The sequence below is a fragment of the Mercenaria mercenaria genome, chromosome 1 (genome assembly GCF_021730395.1).
Source record: "Mercenaria mercenaria strain notata chromosome 1, MADL_Memer_1, whole genome shotgun sequence".
Taxonomy (NCBI): Eukaryota; Metazoa; Mollusca; class Bivalvia; order Venerida; family Veneridae; genus Mercenaria; species Mercenaria mercenaria.
The window spans coordinates 118561998-118589237 of NC_069361.1; the positions used below are offsets into that span (position 1 = coordinate 118561998).

General features: G+C 36.5%; 4 protein-coding genes across 4 annotated transcripts; 2 read left to right on the plus strand and 2 right to left on the minus strand.

Annotated features, from left to right (window-relative positions):
* Window positions 1-2104: 2104 nt before the first annotated feature.
* On the minus strand, window positions 2105-3874 carry LOC128551714 (uncharacterized). Its single transcript, XM_053532652.1, has one exon. The coding sequence runs from the start codon at window positions 3872-3874 to the stop codon at window positions 2105-2107; it is 1770 nt and encodes a 589-aa protein (XP_053388627.1).
* A 1178-nt stretch (window positions 3875-5052) lies between these two features.
* LOC128547950 (uncharacterized) lies at window positions 5053-9768 on the minus strand. Its single transcript, XM_053521908.1, has 2 exons — window positions 9699-9768; window positions 5053-6100 (listed from the first exon to the last, which is right to left on the minus strand). The coding sequence occupies exon 2, from the start codon at window positions 6097-6099 to the stop codon at window positions 5464-5466; it is 636 nt and encodes a 211-aa protein (XP_053377883.1). The 5' UTR covers window position 6100; window positions 9699-9768; the 3' UTR covers window positions 5053-5463.
* Window positions 9769-15908: 6140 nt separating this feature from the next.
* On the plus strand, window positions 15909-17477 carry LOC123545219 (uncharacterized). Its single transcript, XM_045331566.2, has one exon. The coding sequence runs from the start codon at window positions 15909-15911 to the stop codon at window positions 17475-17477; it is 1569 nt and encodes a 522-aa protein (XP_045187501.2).
* Window positions 17478-17579: 102 nt separating this feature from the next.
* On the plus strand, window positions 17580-19013 carry LOC123545216 (uncharacterized). Its single transcript, XM_045331562.2, has one exon. The coding sequence runs from the start codon at window positions 17580-17582 to the stop codon at window positions 19011-19013; it is 1434 nt and encodes a 477-aa protein (XP_045187497.2).
* Window positions 19014-27240: the final 8227 nt, after the last annotated feature.

Sequence of the window (27240 nt, forward strand, 5' to 3'; positions counted from 1 at the left end):
AATTTTATATCGCAAGTGTGAAAGATAGAGGACCCCGGGTACATAAACTGATTTATTCGTTTTGGAATAAATAGATTTTTATGTACACTGGGGAATTGTGCCAAGGACGAGTTCATTTGTTTAAAGAAAATAAAAACACGAACTGAACTGAAAATGTCATTTATTATCTAAAATGACGGAACATAGTAATGACTAAAATATAAACTAGAAAAATACAACTAAGAAAAACACATTTAAACAAAGTTGGGGCAAAAAAGACGCCATAATTTTGTGTTGAAAGTAAAGCTTTGAACGGCCTGAGAGAAGATTGCTTGAAACATAAAATCGCCGCAACCGAAGACCTTGGCAACATTGTATGGTGTAAAGTGAAAAACTTGAAGATATAAGATGCCCCGACGCGCAATCATGTAATAAGCCAAATCACGCGACTAGCGGAAGTCTAAAAAGTATTTACATTAAAGCATCATAAGATAAAACCTTAAGGTGAAAAAACATTAACTACTAAAATGTTATACTATAGACTAATTGTATTTAAGCAACGTTCAGTACATTATACACGTAAAATAGAGTGTACAAAGGCTAACTGATGGGGCAACAAAATGGCACGTTAACAAATACAGCGTTTATAAAAATATGAAGGACGGTAAAACTGGATGATGTACAAGGTCAAAACAGAAATGTACACAGGCCAAAATTACCTCGTGTACATGTCGTTATGTCTGAAACCCTCAGCTCCAAGACAAACTGTTTGACAAGTGCTGCCTGAGATAATATCTACCTAAAGGTTATATACACGTTAAGTGAATTAAACAAAAATGTATGACACAAAATGTGGCACTGACGGCATAATTGAAATGAAAAGAGGCAAAGATAATACACACAAAATTTGAGACAGAACAGTAAAGAGGCCTAAATACCCTATTTATATAGCCCTAAATTCCGAGCAATCATAAAGTGATGTTTAAACTGAGTTACATTTACGAATGCAGAAAATGGTATATACAAGAAGTAATGCATACAAAATAGAATTAACACAAGACAGGAAGAATGAAAAAATATACATTAAAAGTGGTAGATACTAAATGTACAAAGGCCAAAAAAACCCGTGTACAGATTATTTTGTCTGAAGCCCTAAACTCCAAGACATTCAGTTGACTATTCCGACTAAGTTACAGGTGCACAAATGGTAAGGAGCCCTTAACTGCGAAACCATCCTAAACCTGTAAGGCTTGAATTCGAATATATTTACGAAATGCCGAAGATTTCCATCGGCCCATCTGCTGTATAATTGTTTCGGAAATTCCCAGTGCTGCGGCAGCTGAGGTCGCGCCTATACGAAAGCTGTGTCCTTTAAACCTGGCTGTATCGCAACCACAGAAGATCAGAGAGTTTCGCAGTTGCAGAACGCGAAACCGGGTTGTTATCCAGAAAAGCACAGAAGGGACCTGACACTCGGCCGCGTACTTGAACATAATCCCATAAAGCTTGAACAGGGCACATTTGCAGTAACATTAATTGTGGTTGACCGACCTTTGTTATGTTTATAGTTACTGAGTAAAATATCTGCTGAAAGCAAGGCGTGATTTGAGTCCTGGTTGAAGGTTACGTCAGAGAGTGATATAACAGGTGTGGTGCCTGGACTACCTGTAATTTCTCCTATGCGTAAGAAAGCGTGGAAGGCTAACAAGTACATTGCTTTAAAAAGCTTACGTTCAAATGCCGAACCACTCGTGAATGTCAACGAACTAACCAGTCTAGAAAGCAACTCGGCCGAAATAGGCAGCCTTTTATCCGGTGAAGAATGTTCCTTCGCATAGCCTTGCAGACACTTCTTTTACAACAAAATGCTGTGTTGGGTCTGTTGAACCAAGCAGTTTGTGCACATATGCAATTACCCAGATGTAGGTTAACGTCGTACTTGTAGCCAAATGCCTAGTATGACAATCAGCTATAAAGAGCAGTATTGTATGGACGGAGACCGGAAAAGTTCTTGCAACATTAGGAGTCCGCTGAAGAAAGTCTTGAAATCTTGAGAGAGCTCTGTCATATACACGTTGTGAATTTGGTGAGAGAGCTTGCTTTAACAGTGTTTCTGCAACCTGTGTTAAAGTGACAATTTGTCCACTGGAATGTGTTCCGGTATTGGATCTGGAAACGAGCACGTCTCCAAAAATCTGGGAACCTGTTGACGAGATAGAAGGTCTGCTAAAGTATTGTTTGTGCCAGGCACATGTTTTGCTTGAAACAGAATGTTATACTTTAATGATATCATGACTAAACGGCGCACCAGACGCATTAACACCTTATCCTTTGAAGATTGTTTGTTAATGACATGAACAACTGCTTCATTATCTGAATTAAATATTATGCATTTGTTTTGTAAGAGAGTAGACCAAAGCTCCAGAGCCAGAACAATGGGAAACAATTCCTTCACAGTAATATGCATCGCATCCCAGAAAGTATCCGCAGGCCAAACACCGGCAAAATAACGATTTGAAAGGTAGCCACCGAATCCAATGTTGCTGGCATCTGTAAACAGCTGTAAACTTTGCGAACTTTCCCAGCGGTCTGGCAACATTAAGGAAATGCCATTAAAACCATCCACAAAGATACTCCAGGCCGCTAAGTCTGCTCTTGCCTCTGCATTTAAACGAATCTTATGATGTGATTTTTTCACACCCACTGTCAAGTCAATGAGACGCCTGAGGAATGCTCGGCCAGGTGTTACAACAGAACACGCAAAATTGAGTAGACCTATCAAACTTTGCAATACTTTAAGAGAGACCCTCTTCCTGACTTTGATACTATGTAGGGTGTAACGTAGTTTGTGTACTTTATCTTCTGGAAGGCGTTTTTCCATGCGGACTGAATCAAGTTCAATACCAACAAAAGAAATAACAGTGCTAGGGAGTAAAGTTTTATCCTCCTTAATAGGTAAGCCAATTTCATCCGCCAACTGGAGGAATTTCTGTAGATCACGTAAACAGTTTGAATAAGATGGAGCAACAAACAAGAAGTCATCCAAAATGTGAGTGCATGAGTGTATTTTCAGCCTGTTCAGAGAGACCCATTGAAGGGCACTTGAAAAACGTTCAAAAAGGTGACATGAGTGGCTTAAACCCATCGGAAGCGTTTTATCATAATAAAACTCACCACAGAAGGAAAACCCAAGTAAATGTTGTGATTGAGGTGCTATTGGTATCAGTCTGAAAGCATTTTCGATATCGGTCTTTGCCATGAAGGCGCCATTGCCACACTGCGTAATCAACGCGGCAGCATCATCAATGTTATTGTATTGAACAGAGCAGTCCTCCCTAGGTATATGGCTATTAACAGAATCACCCTCAGGAAATGAAAGGTGGTGTATGAAACGATACTGACCAGGGTTCTTCTTTGGTACAATACCAATTGGTGATAGAATAAGATCGTTTAAAGGCTTTTCCTTGAAAGGCCCTGCAGTCCTTCCTTTTAAAACTTCTTTGAATAACAGTTGTCGTAGGATGTCAGGCTGTTGTTTGGCAGATGTAAGATTGGTAAGGGAGTCATTTGGAACCAAGGAGTTACCTTGAAAGGAAATATGGAAACCGTTTGTAAATCCACGTATAAGAAAATCTCTCTCAACAGCATGAAAGCCGTTAAGCCAAAAGTCTAATATACTGGGTTTTATTGGAGTAACAACAGCTGTATTAAGGTTTTTGGTGGTCTTGTAATGGTAGCTGGAACTGATTTGCTTGGGACTTGGGTTGTTTTTTGGATGGAAGATCCTGATGAAAGCTCTGTGGTTGGTGATGACCCAGACTGTTGGGAGGAGAGAGGCTTCTTGGGACAGTATCGCTTGGAGTGTGATCCCCTGCACTGCGAAAAATATGTGCATATACGGAAGTATACGGTCCCGTATATGTCTAATATACGAATATCATATAAAAGGTATCTTTCCTGAGAGTATGATCAAAACCTACGCCTTAAACATACTTTTGGACCTTGACAATCCCTAACTTTGAATACTGACATAAACTGTTGAAACGTATTTATGTTAAGTATGAATGAACGGATCCATGTGAGAAAAACATGAATGTCCAATTAAAGAATACGGGATTCCCGTATATGGAATGTTCCATATACGGGAAAAATGTTTACGTATACGTCCGTATATTAGGAGTATACGGAATGCGTACACTCCCGTATACGGAACCATTTTCCGCAGTGCTGTATAACTTACAGATGTGAGAGAACCTGCAGACTCGGCGTAAGCATTGGCCATTGTTATTGTAGTTGAGGCACGGTAGAGGTGCTCTTTTGGCACGAAAGGACTGGTTGCTTTGAGATCGAAAACGGAAGCTTAGGCTGTCGGCCATGGCTTTGTTGTAAAGCTCTGCATTCGGATAGTCCCAAGGATGCATGTTAGGATCGGTTTCCCTAAGCTTGCGGAAAGATATGTCGTGCTGAAGGGCTACATAAGGACCTGCCTGTTTAGCCAGTTGTTGAATTGTGGAGGAATATTTCATCAATGACAGAGCAGCATGGGGCAGACGTTCCGTGTATATACCAGTAAATATGGTGAAAGCCTTGTGCCATCCTTCCAATGATTTAATGTCTTCTTGTTCGGCTTTCTGTAGGCCAATTGAACCATCGGGGTTATGCCTGAATGTTAAAGAGCCGGATTCTTTCGCGGAAATCAATGATGCAAAAGTAAGGAACTGTTCGGCCCATATCTTAGCCTTCAACTTTGTATCGACTCCCACAGATAAAGCTATGCCAGGGTTATTAACTCATTAACACCTGCAGCCATATCGCCGCTTAATTACTGGCATCAATTTTCGATACATTCCTGGGCCACTTATCAATTTATCTGCTTTGTATGCCTGTGGATTTTCACTGATAATCAATTATCGATAAGATGTAGGCATTCTTTCATTAATATTAGGGACAAACATCTGTTTATAACAGATGAATAAAACTGATGTTTTTACATCTGATACTACAATTTATGATCTATTGAAAAAAATTTAATTTACTATTATTTTAATTTGCAAAATTGTTTCACAGGCCTACTGAAGTAACACGAATATGGAAAACTGCAATATTCAAGAAAAATTTGACATAGAAAAACAGCCATTATTTGATCATTTTATATTTATTCAAATATCATTTACCGCTGGACTTCAAAGCAAATGACATTATAAAAGAACAGAATTATGCTTTATTTAATAAAGTTAGAAATACTGAATGAAAAAGAAAGACTCTGCAGTATATTAGAATGAGAAAATCAAACAGGCAATACCTAGAAATAACTTTGTAGTTGCGATATTTAGTGATGAGTATATTGAAAATACATGCTTAAATAATAAATATTTTGATAGTTTCGATCGCTTCCGGGTTTTATAAATCTTTAGTGTAAAATATTTAATTAGTTGACTTTGACAGCAGTCCAATCGTTAGTACTCTTACTAGCGTAAAATCACGTCAAGCGGCATGCAGTACTATCAGGCAGATATCGCATTTATGCGATCCTCGGCATACACGCCTGATATCTTTTGACGGATAAATACGACATGCTGTACTCGATAAGAGATAAAATGAACGCATAAATGCGATCTGCGTCCTTAATGAGTTAAATGATGGAAGATTAGTGTTCGAACCTGTTGCATCCAACGAAGAAAATGCCCCAATGGTTATTTGCCGTGTAGATTGATCTAGCTGTAATTCTTGTGTGTGTGTGGCACTGGCATCAGACTGTGAGGAAGATGAAGCTGGGATAATGCAGCTGCCCTGAATATTTTGTATGGATTGGTCTGCAGGCTCCGGTGGTGCAGTCACATGTACATCTACGAAAGTGCTTGGACCTGGTCCATTAGAAGCTTCAAAGCTACCAGTGGTTGAAGTGGATGTGATGGCGGGATGAGGTACCGACACACCGGTTGTATGATCAAGCGTAGATGATGTCTGTGAACTAGCAGCAACAGGGACGGGTTGTTGTCGAGGAAGTACCCCCAGATCATGCAGTGACTTCATAACTGCGGTTGTAACCTGTGGCACAAGACGCTCTGTAAGTTCTTCAATAGATGGCGACCCATTGGGAGTTCGTTTCCTTTTACTCATCCTGAAAGTCACAGAAAGATGGTAAAGAATTGGCCTTGACCAAGCGCGTAAAACTTAAAAATTGGTCCTGTAGATATGTAGCGATAAAAACCTGTGCGTTGTATATACATGATGGGTAAACATTTACTGGCTGATAATGTATGAAATAATTCATATGTGTTGAGACTAAAATTAATGAAATATTGTTGTATGTATTAATGTCACGTTAAAGTCTCTTTATGTTAACAACTGACGTTAACATGACCGAAATGTAAGGCTATAATTGGAGACTGAAGCTATGGCATCAGAGTTAAAAACATATACATGTACATCTATCTATCAATCTATCTATCTATCTTAATATATAGATCAAAGCTGCCTTAGTCAAAGTAACAAATGAAAAATTTAGTTAATGGGTAAAACAGTAATTGTGAACCAAGGCCACATCAGTCAAAGTCTAAATGTAACTAAGTAACACCTGAAAATTCATTAATGTTTTCAAAGGCCCTACTAGTCAGATTTACATTTAGAATTTTACACTAACTGACAAGTCATTTAAAGTGGGCGAAGCCATATCTTAGACTATACGGAAAGTTTCAACCATAAAAGATACAAGTAGTGGTTTAAATAACATGAAATGTGGACCAAGGCCACAACAGGCCATCAGAAATTGTGATCCAAGGCCACATCAGTCAAAGTCTTTATGAAAATAAGTGCTTGTAACAGCCTGAAAATCAATTAATTGTGGACCAAGGCCACACTAGTCCATGTAAAATTAACATTGATTGATAGTGCATAAAAAGTGGACCAAGGCCACACATTAGGCTATTAGACAAGTATTTTTTGTTAGCGGAAATTTAACACACTTAGTGATTTATAATCCATAAAATGTGGACCAAGGCCACATCAGACAAAGTGTAAGTGTAAATGTGGACCGAGGCCACACTTATCAGTGAAATAGGTTTAACATGGGGACCAATGCCCCTTTACAAAACAGTACTGCAGGACCAAGGTGTGACAGGGAAGGCCGTACCGGCGAAAGTAACCATCAGAACAAATCAACACCCTTTACAATATTTATCAATTTATTTACAAAAGATGATTATTAACAATGAATAGATGATATAAAAAGAAAAAAAACTATTATAAGAAAGAAAAAAAAAGAAAGTTCAGTATATCTAGATACAAAAGTTCTTATAGTTCCATTCTAATCTGACGTGACAAGTTAATTTAATTGTGAACTTTAAGTAGCACAAACAATATATGACAACATATCTTCTAATCCTGTCCCTTTAAACCGTGAAAACGTTGATTCCGTAATGGCTCCCTATGGTGGTAGGTGATTGCATCCCTGAGCTGACTTCAGAGGTAACAAAAATCATCGTCTTTGCGGTTTACGGCACAACCATGGGACGAAAGCTCTGCGCTGGGAATATCACATCCAGGCGAGTGAAGACAAGTGAACCTCGGGCATTGTACTTCCGGGTTATGACATCACCAGGTAAAATCGTCTGGCGGAAGAAGCTCGATCGAGCATAAATTTCTAGGAAAAAAATTAATCAGACATAGATTCGTCTATAATGTCGGAAGGTGGTGTGCCTAAGGCATATCTAGTCCAGTCTATTTAAAGGGTATTGTCCCGCCAAATACTAAATTTCATGGGATTCACGGCTAAGCCGTGGACTCCGACTATTTGTGTTTCCACGGGATTCACAATATAGCCGGGGAATCTAACTACTTTGGCGCGGATTTAAATTGACAATTTGAGGCCCATTATAGTGGTTTTGGGGATAGAAACACGAATTACTGAAGTTTATTTAATATCAACTTTCTTATTACTGAACAGAATTTAATGAAATTTACATGGAAATTTAAGTTATGAAATACAGAAAAATATGAGAGGTATTTTATGCATGAAATCTTGATTTAAGCGGATACATCTTTTGATGTTGTTTTAATGCATAGTTTCCGGCCCGGCTCCTTAGGAAAAAGATAGAGCTCGGGCCACAACCAAGGCGCAAACATAATAACGAAATAGCTGGACATTGATAAACATGCACCAATGCCATACCCGAAATTAGCGTAAAAATGCCATACCAAAAGTAGCGTAAAAATGCCATACCCAAAATAAGCGTAATTCTTTAAATGTAATTGTATATGACTACAGGTTTCACCTAACCTGAATCCTGACGTGAAAAAACGTCATGTAATTGAATTGTATTTGTTCAAACCTGTGTATATTGATAACTCAAATGACTTAATATGTAACATGCTTATGCATTAACACTTTCATATTAAAAGGAAGACTGTTTTATGTAACATTAATTTTGTCTTAATTTGTTACATGTCTGTGCATAATTTCCTTATTAAATCAATTAAAGGTAGTTTGTATTGTGAATTACTGAATGTATAAAGATAGCTAATAATTATTGTACACGTAATACAGGTACTGTACACATACCTGAACCTTAATAAATCTACCTGTTGTAATGAAGCCGACGTTTACAAATATGTAATTCAAAAGGTTGAAAAATTGTAAAATTGGACGTGATATCCATATTGCAGGCATCGATACCTATACAAAATTGAGTAGACCTAAAAGACCAATCACCTTAATCGACATGAATAACAAAATAGACAATAAAACAAATAGTGTAAGCCAAAAAATAAAGACTTTGCAAAATCTGTCAATTGACACTAAACAATGCTAAAAGTTTATACAGTCTTGTTACATTACACCGGTTGAAATACAAATAACTTATGAAAGTTCTTGCCCATCCAGAAATAACCAACTGATAGAACTTTGTAAAAGAATGTCAAGTAAAACACGGTTATTGGTAATCTCTCATCCGGAACCAGCATTTGCACCATGGAAAAGTCAATGATTTCGAACAGCCTGTACGACCGCACCTCTGACGTTGAAAAACAGACGTCTCATACCATTTTGGTTCAAATGCACCCCGTCAATATAAATACCACGTGAAACATCTGTCAGATGACGTAAATGCCAGTAGTGTATATTCTGGTAAACTGAACATTCCGCTTTGATTATATTATACGATTAAAGTCTTTGACCCTATCGTTGAACAGCTGGTTGCTGATTGAACGTGTTCGCCGACGAGGCATTTGCTGGAGAATGTACACATTGTCCAAAGAATAGCGCAATGACCATTGGCTTGCCAATGCCAAAATTCTGGCAGCAACAGCTTCTACCGTGAAATCCTGTTCGAGGGAATCCAGATCATTGCCCCGAATCCATAACAAGACACAACGGGGTCTTTCAGCACGGAGTAGTTGGTCAAACTGCTGAACAACAGGATTCTGACAGATTTTGCCAGAACTTATGCCATGAAATCTAACGTTAAGTCATTCACGAACGTTCAAATTGTTTGAGTTCTGACCAGATAAATATTGTCCAAAACGACGAACGTGGGAATCCCCCAAAACAAGTATGTCCATCATTAATCCAACACGATATAGCCAGAACAAAGAAAGTTATTGTGACGTAACACGATTGTCCACTTCGGCGTAAAAATATCCTTTTATATCAATGTTTATATATAATCCGTTGAACGACAATGAAAGAAAACTAATATATATAATAAATAACATCAATTTACGTTTGTATGTTGAAGAATTTCTACGTAATGAGCTTCTTACACAGAAAATTGACGTTTTCTTGTGTAATCGCATTATAGACGGTGTAATGATAAAAGGTACGCGTGAGAAAACTTACAAAGCTAAAGGTTTAGAGTACTAAATTATAACTGTGTGGTAGGTTAAGTGTACTAAATTTTATTTCGCAAGTGTGAAAGATAGAGGACCCCGAGTACATAAACTGATTTATTCGTTTTTGAATAAATAGATTTTTTATCAGTTAGGCACAATAATTCAGATTAAGAATGATTTAATTTAATTGATTGGTTGATCGAATCTATTAAGTCTTAATTAATAAATACTTTCAATTATTTCAAATTTGTTCATTGATTATAATTAATTAAATTTTAGATATGATTAGGCACAACTCTGACCATTGTTTCCTTCTAAATAAAACAAACATTTTAAATTTGATATATTTCAAATAATGGTTAGAAAAGATTCTACAACGGAAGAAAAAATGTGTTCTTTTTTTCAAGTTCAAAGCCAAAGGCATGGAACATTGAAATTTTTGCGTACTTTGGGTACAAATAATTATCTGCCTTTTCATGCAATAGGACAAATATGTTATCTGTTGTCATTTAAAGGAACTCTAACAAGTATTATATATCATATTAATAGCACAATTTCAACAAGTATTCTTTAAAAGGAAAATCCAAGAAGGCGTCCAAGATGACCGACATCATACCAACAGGCATACTATACTGTCCTTACGTTTCTCAATAGTTTAACTGTCAGGGTATTTTAGTCATGGTGAAAGTCAAAGCAAAATCTCGAAATGCTTATTTTGGTAGTATTTGGAATACTAATATTAATACTTTTATCACAACCAGTTAGTACCTGCTTTATATTATTGTTGCTGAAGGTAACACAAAGAAGACTGAAACGTTGAAATGTCACCTGTAAGTTATTCAGGAAAACCCAAGATGGTGTTATCGTTGGCCGAAATTTACGTGAATTGTAACGGAGATGATTAAAATGTAGTAAATCATGCTCTTTTTTTTTTTTTTTTTTTTCACTGACTGTCAAATATTTTAGGTAGAACTGCAAAAGAAAAATATATTTTAAGATATTGTCATCTATAATTGTAAGAAAGGTCAACGTTCAATTCAAGGTCAAACGTCTAAATTGTTACGTATCTTGTTCAAATATTTTTTATGAAAATGGCTATGAAGTATTTTGTATTAAAATGTGTCCTAATATGTCAAATCTGACAAACTGTTTTGTATATTGTGACTTTCCCTAAATCACCTGGATACTGGTGTATTTGCTTGATCTGCTTTTAGGTCTTACATAAAATATGGAGAAATAACTATCCCTGTCCCTGTCCAAATACTATAATATTTTTGTGCTGTAAAAGTAATCTAGATGTTTGTATATAGCATATAGCACTGGTGCTTCAACATCCTGTCAATGTACGGTCATGTTCATTGTGCAAAGCTAAATTGTAAACGTTCCTTGTATTGTGGGATGTAAATTAATATTACATAGGACGTAAAGACCACAGACAGATATATAAACAAAGGTTTATGTAAGTATATAAACAAGGGTTTATTGAAGTAATCCCATATGATTTTACTTTTTAGAATGGGGGTGGGGGGGGGGGGGGGGGGGCGTGTGGAGGTGAAGGGTGTGAGGAGGCGGGGCAGAATTATTAAATCTTGATCATACCAAATGATACATATCAATATTATGATGCTTTATGAAAAATTGCAAAGGGTTCAGGCAATCATGGTAGTTTGTGCAATAAATATGATATCGCATAAAATCTCACCTTTAATATGCATACTCTGAACCGTTCCCTCAACCATCGATGACGTGTATCTATTTCAAAAGTAATATCAGCAAAAATTGGACATACTTCAATATCTTTGTAGCTTTCGTTTGCTATCTTGCTAAACGCGATAGAGCTACGCAGCAGAGTATAGAAACGGCATAAACCTACATGCTGAAATTTGATATAAGAGAAGAATGGGAAAAAATATGTGTATCATGTAAAACAGCATTGCGTAAGGTTGTATGAGATATTTTTGCTAATATCTTAACCTCTGATGAATAAACTCGATTTAAGCGAGGCTGCTATTACTTATTTGCTTCTTTTATTATGTCTGTGCTTTAAAAGGATCTTCAAGATAACTCTCCTGAGACAACAAAATCTAGTTTCTAGGAATAAGGAATTAAATTCACAACCTGTCGTTCAAAGGAACAAATGGCAGCCGACGAACGAGTTAATTTGGTAATAATCTTTTATAATAGAAATGACTGATGAAAAATGTTTGATGTTTATACAAATTAACAAATGACAGCCGACGAACGAGTTAATTTGGTAATAATCTTTTATAATAGAAATGACTAATGGAAAATGTTTGAAATTTATATCAAAACTTTCTTGTACATTTAATTCTGATTACGGTATCATAAAAAGCATAAATGCAGCTCAAATAATTTAGTTTGCTCGAAGATTTGACTTCGGACAACGATGTGAATTTGTTATTGGACTAGCAGTTTTACAGACTGTCGCAGCTTCAAAGTTGTACGCAACTCAGTACAAAGGAATTCACCTTTTAAAATCGTGGCCTTCAACAAAATCTCTGAAAAAACAGAAAAAACGTTGAAACGTTGCGAAATCGCCTTGTCCCTACGAGAAAAAATTGATTTTTTTTTCGCGAGAACTTGCTCCTGATCATAAAAAAGATTAAAAAAGGTATGCAGTTATACTTCTCTAAATCACTCAATATTTCCAAATACCGGAAACATCCAAAATCTAGATTTTGACTTTTGGTACGTTTTTCCGGATGTTACACTGTGCATGCCATGACAAATTCCATTAAAACTTTTTTCAGACGGATGCTATGGTGATTGTAAGCAAATCGAATTTTGGAAGATAATTTAATATTGTTTTACTAATAACTGTACCACTTGGCAAAACAATATTGTACTCTGTGAAAAAAAAAACAAAAAAAAAAAAAAAACAACCTTTCACCGATGAAGCGGAGATTGCGGAGCAATGTTTTTAATAATTTTCATATATATTATATCTATGTTCCAAAAATACTTATGATATTAATGCCTCTTTTGGTGATAGTCATGTTAGTATATATAAGATAGATATAAAGATAAGATATAAAAAAGAAGCAACCAGAAGCATTTAAAAGTTAATTTTTGAAACTGTCTCAACAAAGAAACATATAAAAAATATGGGTATAAAGAAGACAACCGGATGTGACAACATTTCAGTGAAGATGTTAAATTTTGCTTCCATGTCACACGACGTCTATCCGTAAAGGATACCTTACGAGCAGTTTACCCTGCCTAGAACCTCGAAGCGCAGGGCACAGGAGCCTCACGGCTCGGAACAAACTCAGTATGATTTACCCCGGTGAAAACATCTTTATAAAGAAGGTAATATGATTTATTAAAACTCACGCCATGTCCCACGGAACGTTTCATACGTTTATTTGTGTAGTATGATATGCATTTAATGCATTGAAGGGCGACACAACGTATTGTAACTAAATTAGATTACCTAGATCTTGGCGTATTATGTAAACCATGACAAATATTTGTTTATACAGTGTAAAAGAGTTAAGAAACAGTTCCGCGCACAGTCCTAAATGACCATTCAGACAAATGCTCCATAAAAGGAGGAAAAGCCTAACTTATAAGGTACCTGTATTTTCATAAGCACTGGAGTCCTTTTCGCAAATGTAAATTGTCAAAACTACATGGCACCAGAACACTTTAATTTGTATGACACAGGACTGCTTTTAGCTGTAAAGCAGTTAGATAAGTAAAATGCTGTGTCAATGAAACACACTATATAGAATCAGGCGTAAGCTGTTTAATTTACATCTTCACTCAAAAAAGGTTCGTTCTTATAATAATATATTGATTCGACATATGTTGTACAGAATAAAAGCTAATATGCGCGTTCCTGAAAAAACACACTGATTTTCACATAAACATCTAGTACTTACATATTTTAAATGCGTTATATATATATATATATATATATATATATATATATATATATATATATATATATATATATATATATATATATATATAAAGAGAAACTCGTGTTACAATACTCTGTATTCTCCTAACTCACCCAGTCTTTGCTTCAGTAGTTTTTATGTATGAAAAACAAAGTCAAATATCAAACAGGGAATGCCACGTACCAAAAACGCAGCCTCCCCAAAACGAAACCCACAGCACGCAGACGCGTACACCACAAACACACACACATACATGCGCACACACACAAAGCCAACACATTAGGACAAAAAGAACAAACAAAGGAACACAGTGGGGCACCGCCTTGGAACGGTCAGTGGCAAAAACACCGCTGGGGAGCTTAAACCGGTTTATGGTGCGCACCCAACCTCACTCTTACCCCCACCATGTTCCAAAGACACGGGACAGTGTAAATAAAAGTTATCCCCTCCAGGTGAATCTCTAACACACGTAATGGAAACAAAAAGGCATGGCATGTAAAACACAAAATGCTCGTGTATAAATATATAAAAAGCAAACCTTTAGAACCAAATCCGTTTGTACTCAATGCCTTTTCAGAAGACAGAGCAACAAGAGAAACACCCTTAAGGGCCCGACGAAACAAGCCAGAAGACAGATATCAAAACAGTTCAGTCCTGGTAGGATTTAAAAACTGCTCATCATAGAGTCCTCATGAACTCATGTTTTATACAAACGCTATTTAGGTGTGTCCAAACTCTAACATACTGAAATATACGTCTTCGAACCATATCGATTTATCATTCTCTAAGAACAGACATTGTTTTATTTTAGATTCAATATAAGAAAACGAAGTCCACTCTATGGATGCATACTGTCGGAAATAGCGCGAAATTACATTGACGTTATGTTGACGCCAACTTATGCGTGACGTCAGACGTCACTTACCATGTATTGTTTTGTAACGGATATAGTTCACAGAATACATTTGTATGAATCAGACGTGAGTTTGTTTCATTAAATACAGAGTTTACCCGCAACCCCCCACATTTTGGTGCCGTGACCAAAGCAACAATGAAGATAGACAAATTACGATCGATCCGAGAGGGACAACGCAAAGTTATAGAAATTCAACTCCAGAAAATCGAAAATGCAAAAGATAGTTCGTCGATGTCGGAATTTCGTGCTATATTAGAATCTGTGACTGGCAAATATGAGAATCTTGTATCACTGAATGAGAAAATACTTGAACAGACAGAAATCGGCGAGATTGAAGAAGAAATCATTAACAGTGAAGAATATTCATTAGCGATACAGATCAAACTTCGTGAATTCCAAGAATTCAGTGAAAGTCGTGAAAAGTCGTAACAAAATCAAAGTCAGAGAAAGAATTCATCAACACCTGGTGAACAGCAGACGATAATTGTACAGGATAGAAATAGTGCGAGTTCGACCTAATATTCCCGCCTTCCAAAATTCTCATTACCTACCTTCAACGGAAACATCTTAGAATGGCAAGTTTTTTGGGATTCATTCAGTTCAGCAGTGCATTCAAACCAGAATTTAACAGATGTGCAAAAATTTAATTATTTACGTTCACAACTGGAGGATGAAGCAGCTCGGAAAATAGATGGATTTGCCCTAACGAACGCTAACTACAGTAATGCAGTTGAATTATTACATGAACAATACGGACAGAAACATAAGATAGTGCATGCTTACATACAGTCTCTTCTACATCTTCCGTCGCCTAGCAACACACTTTCAAGCCTGAGAGGTTATTATGATAAGCTAGAAACATACATCCGGGGACTTGAGTCACTTGATCAGCATGAGGATTCATTTGGGACGTTCTTAGTGCCTGTGATATTTGACAAACTTCCGGCAGAAATACGTAAGAACTTGGCACGTGAACATAAAGGCAGAAATCTAGAATTACATGAGATGCGCCGCGCTATCTACGAAGAAATCAACGTATTAGAGCAGGTCAGGTCAACAGTAACGTGTACTTGCATGAAACACCAGCCACGATGTCATTGTTAACTGGTTCAGGCTTTAGACCACGTGCACGACAGGACAGGGATAAGAAACACGTGCATCCACATCAACGTACACAACAACAACAACAACGTTTTACAAACGCTAAGGTATGTGTATTTTGTTCAAGCAATACGCACTTTGCTAATGATTGTAACGTTATGAGGGACTACGAATCCAGAATCACAGTGGTGAAAAACAAACGTCTATGTTTTAACTGTTTGGAAACACACCAAGTATCTAACTGTAAGTCTCAGAAAAGATGCAGAAACTGTCAGAAAAGACACCATACCAGTATATGTCAGAACTCATCTCAAGTTCAACCGCCAATACAGACGTCTTCAGCATCTGCAGTCAGTGACAACCAGCTACAACATCAGACTGCAGCGTTGCATACTTACGATCATATCACGTTTGAGCAGACGACATGTGAGCAACAAACGCAGTACGTGCTGCTTAAGACATCGATATCTCCCGTAACATGCGGTATCATTTCAGCAGATACTAACATTCTTTTCGATGAGGGTTCTCAAAGATCATTTATCACGAGAGAGCATGCAGACAAACTTAGACTTACATCCACGGGAACTGACACTTTGCATTTGGCGAGTTTTGGAAATTCGAAGAATAAAGTGCGCCACCTAGACACTGCCACAGTGTTTTTGATTACGTCCACCAAAGAGAAAATACCGATTAATGTGCTGATAGTACCAACTATAGCAGTACCGTTTCAGAAATACAAGAAAAATGTTTCTCACTTACAGCACTTGAAAGGTCTCAAATTAGCGCATCCGCTGACAGAAGACACAACGTTCGAGGTTCAACGTCTCATTGGTGCAGATTACTATTGGAGAATCGTTGAAGACAAAATGATCCGAGGTCCAGGACCTACAGCAGTCGCTTCCAAGATTGGCTATCTTCTGTCCGGTCCCGTCCCTTTTCATGCGTCATCTAGCAGAGCCACGACTAGTTTAACATTGAATGTTATTACGCAGTCACCCAAAGATATTGACCTAGAAAAATTTTGGAAACTTGAGAGCCTTGGTATTCAACAGAGCGAAGATGAAATACTAGAGAGGAGTTACATGACAGAGTATCAAGACACGTCAGTTACGTTTACTGGTGACAAGTATGTAGCGAAATTACCCTGGAAATTAGACCACCCCGCCCTTCCCACTAACTACGGCATCGTGAAACGCCGAACTGAGACATTGGTCAGTAGATTATGTCAAGACCCTGTGACATTGAAACATTATGGAGATATTATCAGGGATCAAGAAAGCAGAGGTTTCATAGATGAAGTTCCAGATACAGACCAACCCCACAACAGTGTCCACTACATTCCACATCACGCTGTGAAGAAAGAATCATCTACAACACCTGTACGCATTGTCTACGAGTGTAGTTGTCGCATGTCACGAAATCATCCGAGTTTGAACGATTGTTTGCAGTCGACACCCCCAGAGCTCAACGATCTTACAACCATACTAGTCAGATTCAGACTCAAACAGTATGCCGTAGTCACCGACATAGAGAAGGCTTTTCTTCACATTGGATTACACGAAAATGACCGAGACATGACGAGATTTCTTTGGCTTTCAGACCCAACCAATCCAGAGAGTGCACTAAAGACATATCGGTTTAAATCTGTACTTTTTGGCGCGGTATGTTCTCCATTCATTTTGAACGCAACGCTCTTGAAACATCTACAGAGAAACGAAAATACATAGGTCAGTAATAGACTACAGAGTGACTTATATGTAGACAACTTCTTATCCAGCCTTGACAAAGAAATAGATGTCATCAGTTACTTCCATCAATCACGTGATCTCATGTCAGAAGCAGGATTCACACTTAGGTCACGGAATTCTAACAGTCATAAACTGAGAGATACAGCGAGACAACTTAACATTCTAGACAAAGACGAAGTTACCAAACTATTAGGATTGCGCTGGGAATCAGAGACAGATATCATGACATACCCAGAAAGACCAATAGAGACAACCGCAATTACGACCATGAGATACATACTGCAGATTTACGATCCACTTGGTTTTCTAACCCCAATCACAGTGAAAGTCAAGATACTACTTCAAGATATTTGGAAAGACAAGTTCGATTGGGACACAATGCTACCAAGATCCTACCAACAGAGGTGGTTACAGATAGCAACAGACTTGAACACAGCAATGAAAACCCAATTCCAGAGATATTACTTTGCCGAAACAGACGACAATCAAGATGCAGCAGACGACACAAAACTTCATATATTCGTCGACGCAAGCACTCAGTCTTACGGTGCAACAGCTTATATTTGCAGAAGAAATCACTCATCATTAGTAATGGCTAAGAACAGAGTCGCACCATTGAAACCCCTCATCCTACCAAAACTTGAACTTATGGCTGCTGTCATAGGAGCTCGACTTTCCCAACATCTACGAAAAGCACTAGGAATAGACAAGATATATTACTGGTCAGATAGCCAGATTGTTTTACACTGGTTGAGTAACCCGGAAAAACCCAACCGATTTATACGGAGACGAGTTGAAGAAATAAAAAATCAGACCGGAACCGGAAGTTGGCGATATTGTCCCACACAGAACAATCCCGCAGATCTACTTACCCGTGGAATATCGGCAAGCCAATACCAAGACAACAAACTATGGTTTACAGGTCCGCCTTGGTTAACCGATGAGATAAACTGGCCAAAATGTAAAGTTCGAGACACCACTGTGCTATCTACAATACAACCCGAAGATGACCAGCAAACCCGTATTTTGCGACAACGAACACCCCAGATTCCAGATACGATTGACGTAAGCCGATTCAACAATCTTCAGAAGCTACTTCGAGTTACGGCCTACGTCCGGAGATTAGGCTACATCAGATGTGGAGGTCGTATACACAATGCACCCCTTGATGAATACACCCGATTTCCTATCTTATTACCAGCGAAACACCCACTTACGCGACTTATCGTACTTGATGCACACCAGAAACAGCTGCATTCGGGTATCAGTGCAACTATATGCCACTTACGACAACGTTACTGGATACCGACGATACGACAATGTGTCAAATCTCTACTACGGAGATGTATAACATGTCGGAAGATCAACTCACCACCTTACAGTGCTCCAGACCCACCACCGTTACCAGCTTACAGAGTAGAAAGTTCGCCACCATTTACTATCACAGGGGTCGACTACAGTGGTGCGCTGTTTGTGAAGTCAGAAACCGGATTAGAATCGAAGGCTTACGTATGATTGTTTACCGGTGCAGCTACCAGAGCTATTCACCTTGAACTTGTGCATGACCTCACCGAAAATTCATTTATACAAGCCTTTAGACGCTTTGTCAGCAGACGTTCACTACCTAGAATGATCATATCAGACAACGCTGCAACATTCCACGCAGCATCTAACACATTGAAGACCATGTTCCAGTCCCAAACCTTGAGAAATCATATAAACAGATCCGGAACCGAGTGGAAATTCATTCCAACTCGAGCACCATGGTTTGGAGGATGGTGGGAGAGAATGGTAGGTTGGGCTCGTAAAGACATCCCTAAAGAAAGTGTTAGGTCGAGCATTCGTTACCTTTGAGGCGTTACAGACGACACTTACTGAGGTAGAAGCTATCCTCAACGACAGACCTCTCACATACGTCACATCAGAAAACACAGATCCAGAGCCGATTACCCCATCACACTTATTAACTGGACGGAGAATTACAGCGATACCAGATGCGACAGATCCTAGCACCATAATCAGCAATCAACAAATAATAACAAAACGAGTTCGAGTCCAGCGTGAGCTGATTAATCGTTGGTGGGCGAGATAGAAGTCAGATTACCTCACATCACTACGTGAACGTCATACACAAAGTGGTCGCAACGAGCAGACGATACGTATTGGTGATGTCGTGCAGGTGCACGATGACAGTTCTCGGTTGCTATGGAAACTGGCTGTGGTGGAGGAACTTGTACCCGGACGAGACGGACTGATCAGGGCAGCAAAAATCCGTACCGGAAGTGGGCATACTACCAGACCAATCGTAAGACTTTACCCTTTGGAGATCAATGAAAACGAGAGACTTTAAATAAGTAGAAAATACGAGATCGATGAAAAATGAACAGTGCTTTAATTTTAGAGTGTTCTTCAATTTCGTGAAATATGTGATTTAGAGACAATGACCAAAAATTCAGGAAACGAACGTTATATATTGATAAGTGTTTTATAATTGTTTTAATATATTTAAGAAATGGAACTTTTAGTACTTTCACTTTTCGCGGGCCCCAGAATGTCGGAAATAGCGCGAAATTACATTGACGTTATGTTGACGCCAAATTATGCGTGACGTCAGACGTCACTTACCATGTATTGTTTTTGTAACGGATATAGTTCACAGAATACATTTGTTTGAATCAGACGTGAGTTTGTTTCATTAAATACAGAGTTTACCCGCAACCCCCCACACATACCTCCCCCCCCCCCCCCCCACTCCACCACATCCCCCCCACACACACACAAATTATAACACTGGACAATTAACAGTTCAGAACGAAAAGAATAGTGCACGCAACCTACGGCAAGATAAATGGAAAACCAATTAGATATAGATACAAAATTAAATTATTTGTTTTTAAAGAGTACCTTACTTAAGCAAGAAACAAAAGAAAAAAAAAGAGTGGAAAGGGGGCTCTAAGTATGACTGAATACCAACTCAATTAAAATACGTATACATATTTGTTTCCCGATTGGCACGTTACATTTCCGGTTCGGGAAGTTTGGAAAGTATAAAAGTTAAATAACAATTTTGTTTTGACATTAAAAAATCGGAACGATAGGAATTTAGATAAAGTTTCTAACTCTCATTTAATGACGCCATGTATTCTCGTATGCACCGAAAGCAAGTAAAAAATGATGATTTTGCTACCTAAACGGGAAACAAGTTATTACATTCAGGAAGTTGGGAAAAACCATAAATTGATTTCCCGTAACTATTTATAATTATAAAATGATAGGCTTTGTATCTCATTTTTCGAGGAACTGTCCTGCTACCACGGGGTTATTACATTCAAGCGCCATTTATAGTAACAGATAAAATTATGTGAAATACACGTATTCTTACTCGTATAAATGCCAGAGGTGGTGCCAGTGACCATATATAAAATCTAAATAGTTACGTAATTATAACAAGAGACAAAGATATATTGAGTGTAGGAACTTCGATTATCAATTTGTTGTAAGCGCAAAAACAACGCAACAGAATATAATAAGAAAGGGAATGACCATGAAACAAATATAGCAATATTGTATTTTTCATAGTTAAACAAATGTAAAATATAAAACTCCAGTTAGTGCACATTTTTTTGTTATTATGCAATGCTTATATATGCAACATTTCTGACCTCCTCCATGTTTGTAATATGCATTATGTAACAACAAAGGAGCAACTGGCACTTTGTCTTTAAACTGTCAAATGTTTGGGGCAAAACCTTAAGTGCATGTTTCAAAGGAAACCAAAAATGACAATAATAACTTTGGCCGAAATGTGAACAATGTATAAATACCATCAATAATAAAACTCTTGTTTATAGGCAACTGAACATCACACGCTTAAAGGACTTCGGTGCAAAAGTTGTTTTAGTTGTGGGGCTTCGGTGCCTACGCTTCGAGATTCTGGGCACGGTTACTTGTGCGTTGAGGTATCCGTTAACAGATATGATAAATAAATGTCTGGGAGAGTCTATATTTTAAGATGATATGAAAAAAGCTCAGTTTGTTCCCAAACGCACGAAAAATAGTATTTTAGTCTAAAGTAATTATATACCAGTCAGTCCCTAACCTGTGATGTCAAAGATGTTTGAGAAAGTCATTTATGAACAGCGTATGCCTTTCTTTGATCAAATGCATAACACAACTCTTTTTGAAAATAATTCAGATTTGTAAATCTTTTTAGACAAAATTCAATATCAAGCAGCAATTCTGGTGGAGCTCTCAAAGGCTTTTGACTGCCTACCATCATGATATGTTGCTGTTAAAATTGAAACATTATGGTGTATCATTCTGATCAATCATTGAGACTTATTGAAAGTTATCTATCTGATAGAAACTAGTGTATGAAAATTTGAAATATATGTAGTGTCTATGAGAATATTGTTAAAGGTATACCGTAAGGATCCATAATTTTCTGATTCTATCAACATGTTTATTAATGATACCTTTTACTTTATTTGCCGAAGTCAGTTTTACAACTATGCTGATGACAACACTCTTTCTTATTCAAGTTCTTGTCTGACAGATTTAATCAATACTCTTGAAAATGATACTTGAACACTTATAGATCTAAAAAATCAAAAGCAAAATAAAAGCAAATCCAGAGAAGTTTCTTGCAATAGTCCTTGGCCAAAAACGGAGCAGAAAGTAAATTCACATTCATAGTATGATAATATCAAGTGAAGGTGAAGTAAAGATACTTGCTGTAAATCTATATGTTTTGTTAAGTTTTAATTCACATGTGCCTGGTTTATGTAGATAAGTCTCTAGACAACTAAATGTTCTGTAAACAACTTAACAGACTAGGTAGATTAACTATATACTATTGTTTAGTAATGTCAAATTTTAATTACTGCCCTCTGAGCTGCCATTTTACTAGTGAAATGTAACACCGGAGAAATAGGAAAGATACAAGAAAGGGCACTAAGATTTACATATGAAGACTACACTTGCAAATATGAACAGTTACTAGAAATTCTGGACTTACTTTTATTAAAGTTAAAAGGTTAAGAACAATTGCAAAAAAACACAATTTCGAATAAAATGTCTCCAGAATTTTTATACGATTTTGTGAAATATAAACATGCTAATTACAATTTTAGACATACATGATTGGGGTGCCATGGCCTAGAACAGTAAGGTACGGAATCAAATCGTTCTGATATGCTGTCGCCAAGCTATGGAATCAGCCACCTGATGATTTTCAAAACCTTCCTCCTTTTGTCACTGATACTTTGCAGGGATACAATTGTGTCTGTTCATCCTGAGGAGTGACATAAAGTATCTGATTTACATGGTCTTAGTGGTGACATACTCGGTTTTTGGTTATTTATTTAATTTGCTGTTTGCTCTAGTTTCTATTTATAGCCACTTCATGTATTTCATATTTGTTTTATGTCCTACTGTGATATTCTGCTTGCAATGCTAATATTATCTTACTGCTTCTATGTTTTCTTTGTTTTAGCTGCCTATGTTTGTATGCAATTTGTAAAAAGTTTTGTATGCTTGTGTTTTACTTTGCTTGTGAAGCTGTTTAGTGTGCTTAAATTGCTAATATATATGCTGTGTAACTACTTGTGCAATGTGTAGTTTATAACTTCTTTAAGCACTGGTCTTATAAGCTTTGTTTTAATTTTCTCATTATATGTGCTTAGCTTTTTAGATATAGGTGCTGATTAGATCGTTTATCTAGTATGTTTCTGTAGTCTTATACTTATTGAATATTTTGAACTTTTAGTATGAAGGCTTTATAGATTTACGTATTATATTGGTGCGAAAAGCTCACCAGATTTTATGTTACTTGTTGATACTCTCCGACTTTGTACATTAATATTACTTGACTTGACTTGACAAATAAAATCTTATTTAGGTGAGTGTCCATTGTATCAAGAAAGGTGTGCAGACCGAGATGAAATAAACATTTAATTTGCCAACCAAAACTTCTTTCTCAAGTTCAGTCTTTCATTTATACAAGGGCTACATACCTATAGATATATTTACATATACACGTACCCACTGTTTAGCAATTGACTCTGTGACTAGCATATAGCTTTGCAATGTACTTCCTTTTGCAGATTAAATCAAAATCATCATTCTTGCATAAAACATTTGTTTAATTGTCGATTTCAGACATGCACAGACAGGGAAGATATTACAAACTTGGTAATTCCCGTGAGCACGTGCTGTTGAAGAACGTTTTTGATATCCTGTTTCAGGTCCAACGTAAAAAATGGGCACCGAATCAGTTTAAGTCGAAGCCGAAATGTTACATCTTTTTCAAACTGCATTTTCATAAATTATAATTTTTCAGCCTTACTTTAATTTCAACTTTCACCAAGTGTTCTGTCTTCACACGCCACTGCAATGACGATTCGTTTTATTGTATTATTATCCGTGTTTGACTTAAAGTCGCGAATTTATCCCTTAAAATGACAAACAATTCTGAAAAAAATATAATTTCGCTCATTACATTTATTTGAATAGAAAAGGTAGGCATGCTAACTTTATATCTTACTTTAAAACTTTTAAAAATGTTTGTGTTAATTAAACTGAAAGAGTACGAGATGGAAACTTGAAGTTTATTTTTTTACGTAGTTATTGAAAACCTGATGAACAGAAGGTATTTGTTAGCTATTCCGATTGCTAGATGTCCGTCGTCTGTCGTCTGTTTACACGTAGCTTGTGTATGTGTTTCTGTACTAGCTCTTTATGAAATTTAACCAGGATGATTTCTTCTAGGACAAGTTCGAATATTGGTCATATGGAGTCCAAATCTATGTCACCGAAAAGAAAAAAAATGTGATGCATTTTTATTGGATCATCATGAAAATTGAAAAGAATGTTTTTCTTGATGAAATCTAGGTCAAATTTCAATATGACTTACATGTGGTCAAAGACATGGTCACTTGGTCGGTTAAAAATGTGTATGCAATAGGTGCTGCATTTTTCAATTAGAAATTTGGTCAGAATGATCTTCAGGATGAAGTCGAGTTTGAATATTAGTCTTATGCGGTCAAAAAACTAGGTCATTAGGTAAAATCAAAGAAAACTCTGTGTGTGCAATAGTGGTTTATTTTAGCATTGGATATTCGTGAAATTTAATCAGAGTGATCTTTTTGATAAAGTCTAAAATAGAAAAAGTGGAAAATTCACAGGTCGCTCAACACGACGTCTAAGTCGCGTTTGAATATAGGTCATCTAGGCACAGAAGTATATTATCAGATAAAATAAAAATACCTAGTTCATGCAATAGGGGCTGCATTTTTACTAGATTTTTATTGAATTTGATCAGATTGTTTATCATATCTAGATCAGGTTTGAATATAGGTCATCTGGAGTCCAAAATTAGGCCAATCTGTCAAATCAAATTAAAGGTTGGAGCGTGCAATCGGGGCTGCAATTTTCAATGGATATTCTTGAAATTTAATCTGGATAATTGCCACGGTGAATTTCTAGTAAAGTTTGATTATGGGCCAACTAGGGTCAAAGTCACTAGGTCAAACAGAAACAAATATTGTGTTGGCAATAAGGGCTGCTTTTTTCAATTGAAATTCCAGAAATTTTATCAGAATGAGTGTTTTGCTGAAATGCAGGTTCCATTAGAATATATTGAATGAAATTTTGATCGAATGATTTTCTTGCTGACGTCTAGGTCAGATAAGAAAATTGGGTATCTAGAGTGAAAAACTAGATCACACAGTCATATTAAAGAAAAACGTGTGCATGCAATAGGTGCTGCATTGAACACTGGGTTTGTATGAAATTTGATTTGAATTTATATGTATAAATTTAAACGTTTGTGCCGGATCAAGTAAGTCAAAACAAAAAAAAAGTACATGAGTGTAATAAGAGAGAATAACTCGGAAATAACATTTATTGAACATTAGAGTCCTACTTATATCGTGTGTCGGCATCATGATTGCGACATATACATTTGTCATTTGAATTTGATGGGAACTATAGGAGACCAGGAGGAGATGAGTATATAAGGTATATATGTAGTTGTAATAAGTCCGAAAAAGGCATAACTTAAAAAAATATGTGACCTTTAATTATTTCTTTTGTATATATTTTTAGCAACAAACCGTCATTCCTGAAGTGACGATTGGATGTATGTGAAGCTGTGCCATATTTTCATAGTGTGTTCTTTTAATTGAAGAAATAAGCAGTATCTGACCGGTATCTGAGCTAAAGGAAAATTGATAGTGCATAAGTTCGTGCAAAATTTGGAATTGTCTGCCTTTAGATCATTAGTGATGTCTGAAATAAAATTACTTACTGTGAATGTAAGCTCTAAGGAATTATTGAGGTGTTTGACCTTTATAACCTTTTATATGCATGATTTGAGAGGAAGCTATCTCGAGGGCTGACCGGGAAACTATTGTATCTGCATTTTTGTAAATTTTACAGGAGAAAGAAAAAACTGAATATTTTCTTAAAAAACACAGCTTAGTATTACCATTCTTAGTAAATCATTATCAACTGAAATAAGAAATAATATGTCGACTTTTAAAATGTACTCAAATAATTTATTTTTAAGATTGAGCAAAAAGTGTCAGATACAATAGTTTCACGTTCAAAATGACGTTATTGAATTTAAAAAATTACCGTGAAACTATTGTATCTGCATTATTCATTAAATATCATTTATAAAATTCATATTGCTATAAGCATAGAATTATTGTTTTACTTATAAATAACATAAATTACAAATATACAATGAAAATAGTGTTAGATACAGTATTTTCTTTCTGATGACCGGGAAACTATTGTATCTGCACTTGAATTATTTTTTCATTTTTTATTATTATTTCATTGAATTATCGCTTATCTGTATTTATATTTTTGTATTTCCATTGATAAATTGGTAAATGAATTAAACTGAACAATACCTTAAGCCAGTAATAAAGGTCAAATAAAATAAAAATGTGTTTATCATTACCTTAAATTATTATTATTATTATTTTTATTTTATTATTATTTTTTTTTTGCAAGCGTATGCATTAATACTTGACTGTACACATTTCATTACATCCGGATATAAATTTCATACAAGAAATCAAGAAATTAATTTATGCTAAAATGAAGCTATACAAGGGGGAAATGAGCTGCAGCATGAGAAAACCAACATAGAGCATTTATGACCAGTGTGTGTGGATCCAGACCAGCCTGTGCATCTGTGCAGTCTGGTCAGGATCTTTACTGCTTGATAACTGTTGTAAGTTTCTCTAATTGCAATAGGGTTTGAAAGTAAACAGTATGGATCCTGACCAGACTGTGCAGATGCACAGCTATGTTGGTTTAATTTGGACCGTTTTCATCCCTCCCAAATATTCAACAAGAATTTAATTTTTCAGGACAGTCCGTGAATTCCACTGTCATTATTTCAGTAATGGTACAGCACTTTTGTGTTTTAACTTATAGCCAAATTTGATGTGCAGTGGCATGGTTACAGAGTTCTGTTGCTTTCGAAGTGACTGTGTAAGGCATAAAAAAATTGTTTGTTTTCATTGTTTGTTTACAGTATTCCGACCTACCCAAAATGGTTGGTCCGACCCTAAAATTTTAATGTTTTTATGGCCTAAACGAAATGTTTTTCAAATTTTTAATAAAAAAATGCAGAACTGCACTTTTTATGCTTTAAACATTGTCATTGATGTTAGAAAGGAACTTATTGGTGCTCTAAAGACATAACCTCCTTATTTGTATTCAT

Bases quoted from the DNA above. Each gene is read 5' to 3' on its own strand.
- LOC123545219 (XM_045331566.2), top strand. From the start codon at position 15,909: ATGAGGGACTACGAATCCAGAATCACAGTGGTGAAAAACAAACGTCTA.
- LOC128547950 (XM_053521908.1), bottom strand. From the start codon at position 6,099: ATGAGTAAAAGGAAACGAACTCCCAATGGGTCGCCATCTATTGAAGAA.
- LOC123545216 (XM_045331562.2), top strand. From the start codon at position 17,580: ATGTCAGAAGCAGGATTCACACTTAGGTCACGGAATTCTAACAGTCAT.
- LOC128551714 (XM_053532652.1), bottom strand. From the start codon at position 3,874: ATGCACATATTTTTCGCAGTGCAGGGGATCACACTCCAAGCGATACTG.